Source organism: Poecilia latipinna, unplaced genomic scaffold, assembly GCF_001443285.1.
Source record: "Poecilia latipinna isolate Pla-1442-1.1 unplaced genomic scaffold, P_latipinna-1.0 Scaffold1452, whole genome shotgun sequence".
Lineage (NCBI taxonomy): Eukaryota > Metazoa > Chordata > Actinopteri > Cyprinodontiformes > Poeciliidae > Poecilia > Poecilia latipinna.
In genome coordinates, this window is record NW_015114068.1 from 106621 (window position 1) to 115289 (window position 8669).

General features: G+C 39.5%; 1 protein-coding gene across 2 annotated transcripts in view; it reads right to left on the reverse strand.

Moving 5' to 3' along the window:
- Positions 1-8399, reverse strand: part of LOC106962716 (putative helicase mov-10-B.1) — a 13701-nt gene extending 5302 nt beyond the window's left edge. For both annotated transcript variants that reach the window (XM_015057286.1, XM_015057284.1), the window contains exons 1-17: positions 8111-8399; positions 7910-8012; positions 6324-6511; positions 5949-6051; positions 5700-5841; positions 5342-5594; positions 4728-4841; positions 4465-4642; positions 3912-4054; positions 3626-3826; positions 3077-3189; positions 2406-2602; positions 2121-2218; positions 1886-1983; positions 1685-1783; positions 798-900; positions 598-715 (exon numbers count right to left, since the gene is read on the reverse strand). In XM_015057286.1, the coding sequence (XP_014912772.1) occupies positions 598-715; positions 798-900; positions 1685-1783; positions 1886-1983; positions 2121-2218; positions 2406-2602; positions 3077-3189; positions 3626-3826; positions 3912-4054; positions 4465-4642; positions 4728-4841; positions 5342-5594; positions 5700-5841; positions 5949-6051; positions 6324-6511; positions 7910-8012; positions 8111-8244 (2385 nt within the window). In that variant the 5' untranslated portion in view covers positions 8245-8399. The remainder of the gene's footprint in view (positions 1-597; positions 716-797; positions 901-1684; positions 1784-1885; positions 1984-2120; positions 2219-2405; positions 2603-3076; positions 3190-3625; positions 3827-3911; positions 4055-4464; positions 4643-4727; positions 4842-5341; positions 5595-5699; positions 5842-5948; positions 6052-6323; positions 6512-7909; positions 8013-8110) is intronic.
- Between the last annotated feature and the right edge of the window lie 270 nt (positions 8400-8669).

Genomic DNA, 8669 nt, shown 5'->3' on the forward strand with positions numbered 1-8669 from the left:
TTTATCTCACATTTTCTATCTTCTCTTATGAGGGAGAGGTGAGCTTTAGCATCAGCTGTGTCCATAAACGGTAGCGTAGTACCACCCAGCTGTGAATGTGTGGGACATGGAGTAAAACATTTCTCTTCAGCAGATTTTTGTGATAGTATACCAAAATGAATATTTTTCTTCATCTGTAAGTCCCTCTCTTTTCTCTAAATTCAAAATGAAGTGAATGATGAACATGCTATCTTGATATGTTTTCAGACTAAGAATTAAAAGAGTAATAGTTTGATACATTTAGTGTTTTTGTTTTTTTTTTTGGGGGGGGGTTTACTGGTATTCAACTTGCCTATTAACAGAATTGTTACTATATATATTTATTATTTAATATCTATTTCTATTCTACCCAGTCAGAAGTCAGAAACAAACATTTTCACCGGTCCCGAGGCCGCAATACAAGAATTCAAGTTAAACGCAGCAACAGAAAAGCAACTTTCTTGAGCGACAGCATCATGAAATCGCAAAGTCAGGCAACAACTTTGTGACGTCTGGCAGAAAAGTTTGATTTCTAATTCAGCTGCTTCTAAGTGCACTTCGCTCTGTGTGAGTAAATACCGGCTTTGGAAGGTATTCCCATCCGCAGTAGAAGTTGCGCGAATACTCCTCGGCACACGCCTGCAGCTCTCCTTCGTAGAAGAGCTCATTGGGAATCTTGAGGATGGCAGGATGCGACCTGAAAGAGACGCATTAGAAGGTGTCTTCTGAAAACCCGGGCAGATTCTTTCCGCCACATTGAGCGTCGCGTTCTCACTCACCTGTAGTTGCGCAGCAGCTTGGTCACGTAGCAGTTGTTGTAGACGCCGTCATTCTTCCGGTAAAGAGGGAAATTGGTCATCAAGCGCTCCAAGAGGGACATCTCTGCAGACGGCACAGTATTTCAAACAATACATTTCAAAGTAAGCTTTATTTTAGAGTGACAGTCGTCTGAAATGTCGCTTAAAAAACAAAAAACAAAAAAAAAACAACCCGGCTGTTTCTACAGGAGATGCTGAATAAATTAAGTGGTTACTGGAACCAGAAATAACTGGTGAACTCACTAGCATGCCGGCTGTTTCTTCAGATTGCTACTTTTGAATGTTGTGAGAGATCAAACTTATGACAGGATGCTGAACATATTACACCAAAATTGCTCAGCTTCATCCTTTCGGCAATCTTTTGGAAGTGTCCTAGTTAAGGTACAGGTCTACTGATGCCTGACATGTGCAGCATTGATTTTGATAACTTTGTTAATCCCTAATATAAGATGATGCAGAGTCTCTGTCAGTTGTCTTTGTTTCGAAATGTTGTATTTTCTAAATTTGTCATACAATTTAAAAGGTGTGTATTTTCTTAATTTAAATAATCCAAAGTTCAAATAGATTTTGAAGCAAAATGCTAACTTCTACATTTGTGCAAATACAATAAATAAATACAATAAACAAGTTCGAAGCTCTGTAACTTTTGGCAAGTTTTGAAAGATACTTTTTTTTTTTTTTCGCTTCATACATTTTGTTAAGAATGTTAGATTTCAATATGGGAAGAAAGTATTTTAAAAAAGCATTTAGTTTTTAAGAGAAATTGGTATTATTAAGTCAGGGCTTTACATAATCAGAGATTGGATATTGACCACAAAATCTCCGATCAGTCCATCTCCACTTCTTACCCATTTCGTATTTCAGAGCAAAAGGAGACCTGAGGATGGGTCCAAGCTGCTTGGGGTCTCCAGCTAGGACAAGCTGTCCAGTCTCAGTGTTTAGCAATCCTATGTGACATACAAAAAAAAAAAAGCAAAACATGGTAAAAAAAACCCCATCAATAAAACTAAATCCCGTTAAAGAAAAAGCTCCAGACTGTGCTCTGTTACCTGCCAGGGGGACCAAACACTCCGTCTCCACGGCGTGTCCAGCCTCGTCCACAAAAATGTGAGTGAAATGTCCAGGAGGAATGTCACCCGACACAAACCTGCAACATTGAAACAGGCAGAAAATCACATTGTCGAAATCCATTTGTGACGTTAAATGTTGGTGACTTTTGGTTAGAATATAGGCAGAAAAAGTGAAGATTAGCAAAACTATTTAGTTCTGAAAGTCATTCTCTACCTTCCAGCAGTTAGCAGGGTGGTGACAATTATTCTAAACTCCATCAGCTCCTCTTTTGCAGGAAAAATATAAGAATCCCCTAGGAGGTTGGAGCATCCCTGTGGAGCAACACAACCACAAACATATATGAATGCAGAGGCGTCAACAGTATGACAACAGTAAGACAGAACAAGTGCATTGTCCCAAACAGAAGCTGCAGGAATGATTCTAAACGTTGATTTTTGGCCAAGAATGAGATGTTCAACAAAAATAAGTGAGTGAGTTGAACTGCCAGTCAGCGCTGACCTTCAGGTGCTCAGGGACGAGTTTTGGGTCCCGGCTGCTGGCGTACACTCGGTAGACTTTGTGCTCGTCTACATGCCCGCAAATCTTGCTGCACAACAGATCAGCGGCGCTGTTGGAGGGAGCGCAGGCCAGGATGTGGAAGAACGTCTGGGTCTTCTCGATCTGCTTGATGGCCTCCACCAAAGTGACGGTTTTACCTTAACAGGCCGTGAAATTCAAAATGATATTTAAAAAAAAAAAAAAAGAGTAAAAGTACATACCGAAGCTGCAATGCCTCAGTCTGCTGAAATGAAGCAGCGGCAGAATAGTAACTTCAGGTTTTCACATCTTTTTACGTTTCACACCGTTTTGTTTCTGCTTTACCCTAATTGTACTCAGTTAACATAACATGATTCCTGCAATAAAATACTGGGAGTATACAGGCAAGTGTCATGAAGGTCTTTTATATGCATTATTTCCATTATGTATGGAAGAAACTTGCATCATTATATGCAGAATCTTTTCTTAGTATAGCATAAAGATCATTACCCTTAAACATTTCAACATGTGGAGAGTCAGCAGAAATGACAACTGCTGTAATTTCAATCTGTTTCTTTTTTATTTTTATTTTTTTTTTTAAATCACGACATAGAAATGAATTACACAAACACATTTCTACTTGTTTGTTTCACCTGTTCCTGGTGGGCCAAACACAAGATACGGCGCAGGTCTGGATGAACCGGCAACAATGTGCTGCACAGCTTGATACTGCTCTGGGTTTTTCTCCAGCTGATAATCAAACAGCCTGTCGGGGAAACAGAAAAAGGGAAGGAATTGTGTCCGTAGTGCAGTACCAGCAGCTTGACCTCACCCACACAGTCTGTTTTTGACCTCCTCTCTCACAGTGAGCACAAGCAGACTGATTCTTACCTTGAGGAACAGACATTCTCCCATGCCCGACACGAGTTGTGTTCAAGGAGACCCCTGATTGTTATTGTAGAAATGCTTAGCCCGCGTCAACACTGTCTTTGTTGAGACTATTCTGATGATACTGGTTGAGCAGTATCATGAAGGAGGTATCCTTTAAAATGCCTCCATAGTGTCTGTCCCCACTTATCTTTTATTTAGTGTAACATCATTGAGGCTGAACTTTAAGTTCACAGCGTGCTTGAGCTGAAACGTGTGTCTTTTGTGCAAACTAAGAGGGGAAAAAAGAGAGTTATACATATAGAGATGCTTACTTGAGTGTGGGGAGGTCGGGTTTCTCGCGTGGCATCGGGGGTGCAGCAGGAAACAGCACACTGCTCAGTTTGTGGGTCCTTGCGAATTCTGCAGCTCTGTGCTGGAGACGCAGAGTCAGGCGGTTGAAGGTGAACTCAACGTTGAACTTTATCCCTTCAATCAAGCTGAAGTCTTTGCCGTTCATGTATCGATTCAGCAACCTGCGATGAAACAGAGAGAGGAAGCTCGGTCAGAGTCGTGGACTACTGCTTGTCTCTGTGTTGTTGCTGAGCGTCTCAGTCTTACTCCGGGGAGAAGCCCAGTCTGACGCTGTCCAGCTGCACGCTGTGCACATAACCTCGGTACTTCACTTCCTTTTCTCCCTGGGGGTACACCAGCAGCGAATCCCCCCGCAGCACAGAGGGGCGGTTCTCAGAGACACCGGGCACCTGGGAGGAGAACAAAAAGTCACATTTCACTGATTTTGTTGAATTAAACTAAAGTTGACTAAGAGAATAAAGTTAGTTCATTTAAGTAGCAACATAAGGTTTCTGGACAATGCTGTTGATTTAACAAGGCTAACATTTTCGGTAACACTTTATTTAAAAACTGACATGACGACACTGTCTTAAACATGACATAACACCAGTCAGGACCATGATCGTTTTTTTGTTTTTTTTTTTGTTAACCTTTATTTCACCTGGACAATCTCATTGAGATTAAAAATCTCTTTTGCAAGAGAATCCTGGCCAAGACTGGCAGATGTCAGAAGCTCAAAAGTACAAAGGTCAACCCTTTACTTCAGAGGCAGTACAATTTTCTATTATATCTGATCCCAGCAACTGGATTGCAGTTATACCTCCAGAACAAGAAGTCTTGGGTTGTGTGTGTCTCTTTTTAGCTGAGCGAACTCTGTGTCTTCGTTTGGAATGTTGTATCTCCTGATGTCGAACTCCATCTGAAGTTCCTCCAGGTACAGCAGCGTCTGGAACTTCTCGGTGTAATTCTCCCAACTCAAAGGACTCTCCAAGACCTTCCTTCAAATAAAAAATAAATGGTTGGACATATTTTAACCAATATCTTTGTTTACTTTTTTTAGTGCTCAATCTCGTGCGTATTTACTTTTTGTCACTGTAGAGATAGCGCTGCTTCAGCTGAGTGATGAGCTGGTTCATGTACGGTGGAATACGATACGGTTTTAACTCAACCACGTATCGCAGCCGCATATCAGAGAGCCTGTTAAGGGAACAAAGAAAAAAAAACAGACACAATTTGGTAAAGTTGGGAGCAAAGCAGAAATGGTTTCTTAAAAAAAAAGAGCATTTGCTGCATCCTAGTCAGTGTGGATCCACGGTGATTCAATTCTGTCAGGATTTTTTCTCTCTCTACATTTCAGGTACAACATAAATCAACATATACATTTTCATAATAATCACAATCCTTATTAAAACTCTCCACTTTTGACCTCATGCTGAAATGTGCAGACATAATGCAATCATGCTGTTATTTTCTCACAAAATACAAACACAAGTTGATTTTTTTATTTATTTAAGGTTTCTTACACATCCTCAACTCAAGAGTGGCTAATCCAAGCAATAGTTCCCAATAATGTCTTCTTCTTCAACCTAACTTTTATAAAATATTTTGATATCTTTAAAAAATAAGTACATTTATCAATTTTTCGGCATTCGCATAAATATATATTTAGTAAGAATGAGCTGGGTAAAGGTTCGTACCCCTCTGGTGGCTGCCCGTCAATGATCCTGTATATAAGGTCAGGGGTGAACGCTGGGAGGGAGCGAGGCTTGTAGGGAGCCACGGGAGCGAGCTCCAGTCCTAACGAAGTTATGCACTGGGCCTCGATGATGCGCACGATGTGGAAAGCAGCGGTGGCGGGCTCCAGATCTGGTTTGAATTCAAATGCCAGCGTAGCCGGAAAAAATCCGACCAGTTCACAGCGGAAGCGGACCTCGATTTCATAGCTGTCACCTGAGAACAGAGCAAAATAGGTAACCGATTTTGTTACACCCTTTATGTTTTTTTGTTTTTTTAATCATCTATGTAAATAAAAATAAACTTGTTTGAAAACCTCACCTGGATTCAGAAACAGGGGACTCCGCTTGGTTACGCTCTTTTCATCAGACAGACTAAGGTACCGAAGCCAGTGCAGCGGAGTATAGTAGGTGAAATACACAGACTGAAGTCCTGTGTTTTTCACATTCAGCTTGACCACATACTAGTAAAACAATAAAAATAAAATAAAATTAAAGGGCTTTGGAGTTATGAAATGTCAATAGATTAGATGCCAGCCAGACAAGGACAGATGTCAAGAAGCATTCATACCTCCAATGTGTTTTGTACACACAGGACAAGTTTGCCATTCTCGAAAGGAGAGTCTGCAGTGATACTGATTCCATGTTTATCAGTGATCAACATGGCGAGATATCTGAGGATCCAAAACGAGCAAAGGTTAGAAAATAACTGTACAAGAGACAGCAGGGTGTTCACTAGATTAGTCAGAGTTTAGTAAGGATGTCTGCTCTGACAGCAGGGATTTCATTTTACTTTGTGTCCTCGTTTAGATACAGTTTTACTACTCTGCCAAGCAAAGTAGTAAAAGGATTTGTGAGGACTGAGATATGGAAAGTATTAAAAAGGAAGCAGAAAAAAAAAAAGAAACATTCACAAAAATGCAAGAAGAGAACTTTGTCCAGTTACCCTTCCACTCTCAGTTTGGTCATCAGATTGCTGGCCAGTTTTCTCCGAGCTCTGACTCCTGTCTCTGCATCGTCTGCAGAGCAGGAGTCAGGTCTGGGCTCAAGGCTCGCCCTCCGGTTGGGTTGAGCCTGATGGGTCCTGGGTGTGTGCCTGGGTGTATGCCACTGGTCCAGGTACTGATCTCTGACCTGCAGAGATTTAGTCAACTGTTGTTCTTTTGTTTTCTTTTATGGTAACAAAGAGACACAGATTACCTACGTGAGAGGCAATGAAACACTGGTTCTGGTTGGATGCTGGCTTTACATTTAGAGATTTTTACATCTTCAAGTAAAATATGCTGCAGTCTGTAAAGTGAATACCCTAAATACAGCATTGCTCTCTTATTATATTAGACCAATAAAAAGAAAACTTTTTATATGTAAAAAATAAATAAATAAATAAATAAATAAATAAATAAATAAATAAATAAATAAATGATGGCATTTTTTGAGCCATCTTCTTTGGTGCCGTTTGTTGAAGCAGCAGCTTATTTAATTGCTGTGAGGAAGCAGTTAGACAAGGTGTACAGAGGAGCTTCACTGCAGACCCTTCCTCCCAGCATGGGTAAGAATTTATAGCCTTTTCTAATTTCAATACAATTTCTGTTGTTATTTGTAAAACCCTGTTTGCACAAAAGTTTCGGTAACACTTTATTTGAAGGGGGTTGAATAAGACTGACATGACACTGTCATAAACATGACATAACACCTGTCATGAACATCAATAAGCCTTCATGAATATTTATGACTGTTGTCATAAAACGTCATTTGGTAAATTATGACACTTTTAATACAAAGTTGACATTATTCAAAATGTCTTTGTTATGACAACTTTACATTAACTAAGAAATCATTACTGATATAAATTTGTTATAAAAGTATTACTGATTGCACTTTAAAAATTAGGTAACTATGTTATTAAAGGTAAAGTTTAAACAGTAATGATTTCTTGGTTAATGTCAAGTTGTCATAACAAAGACATTTTGAATAATGTCAACTTTGTATTAAAAGTGTCATAATTTACCGAATGACACTTTATGACAGCAGTCATAAATATTCATGAAGACTTAGTGATGTTCATGACAGGTGCTATGTTATGTTTATGACAGTGTCACGACAGTCTTATTCAACCCCCTTCAAATAAGTTTCTCTTTCTTTGTAAATAGTCTGCTGCTGTTTCTATGCACATCTTGTACATTTTTCATTTCTAAATCAGTTGGATCAGCTAATTTTCTAACTAAAAAGTAAAGTACTCTGCAGTACTTTACTTTTTAATCTAAGCATGGTATTTGTTTTTTAGTATTGTTATTCTTATGTTGTAAATGTCATAGTTCTTACATAGACAGATCCAAATAGAACTCTCTAAGTCTACTGTTACGCTAACAAATTAGTGTGGAACTTTTGGCCTCAACCTCGCACTACTATGAAACCATTAAGTTTGTAAATTTAAAATTAAACGTCTTTAAATATTTTATTTTCAACTTGGCAAAAAAAGAAAAAGAGAGAAAAGAAAAAAAGGCATACATGCCAACAGACAAATTTACGAACCGCTGGTGTGAAGCGTATGTTGTCTTTCCGTCTGGTTATTTTATTACACACTTTGAGAGCGTGAAGCACTGAACCAAAGTTTGGGTCTTTGGTTCCTGGGGTTCTACAACGGAACAAATAAATAAATAAAATAAAAACAAAATAAATGTCTACTCTCCGTGAATTAGTAGCGCGTATGTGTGTATGGGTTTATGTGCTCACCTTCTCCTGAACTCGTTGTTATAAATGTCTCTCAGCTGGAGCCGGTCCGTGATGGACGTTCGTTCGGTCTCGTTTAGAAACTCGAAAAAGTCCAGTCCGATTTGGCAAAGTGCGCGTAAGCTCATTTTAACCATGATGGCAGATCAAACTAACACAAAATAAGTCAAGTAGGTCCACTGAGTCTCTCTGTATACGGATGTAAATGAATTCATAGAATTGCAACCTGGAGGAAAACCCAGAGAGGTTCGTTCGCTCTGTTGTTCATTGGCACTCCACACGGGCGGTGTCCGGGTGAGTCTGACGGAACAAAACGACTATTAAAGAACAGGGCGAGGCCTCATGTTACAACAGGCACACCCAAACACTGTCCAGTGCGAAGAAACGAAACCTAACTTTGTAAACAGCACTGTAAAGTCGGATATCATACATAAAGCAATAAGTTAAACGCCCGTGACCACGTCAGCAACTAGAATCTAATCTATCTATCGAATGTGTATCCATAGATAGATACACCTTGGAGATTCGTAGATGTCAATTGACTTATGAGGCGTTTTAAAAA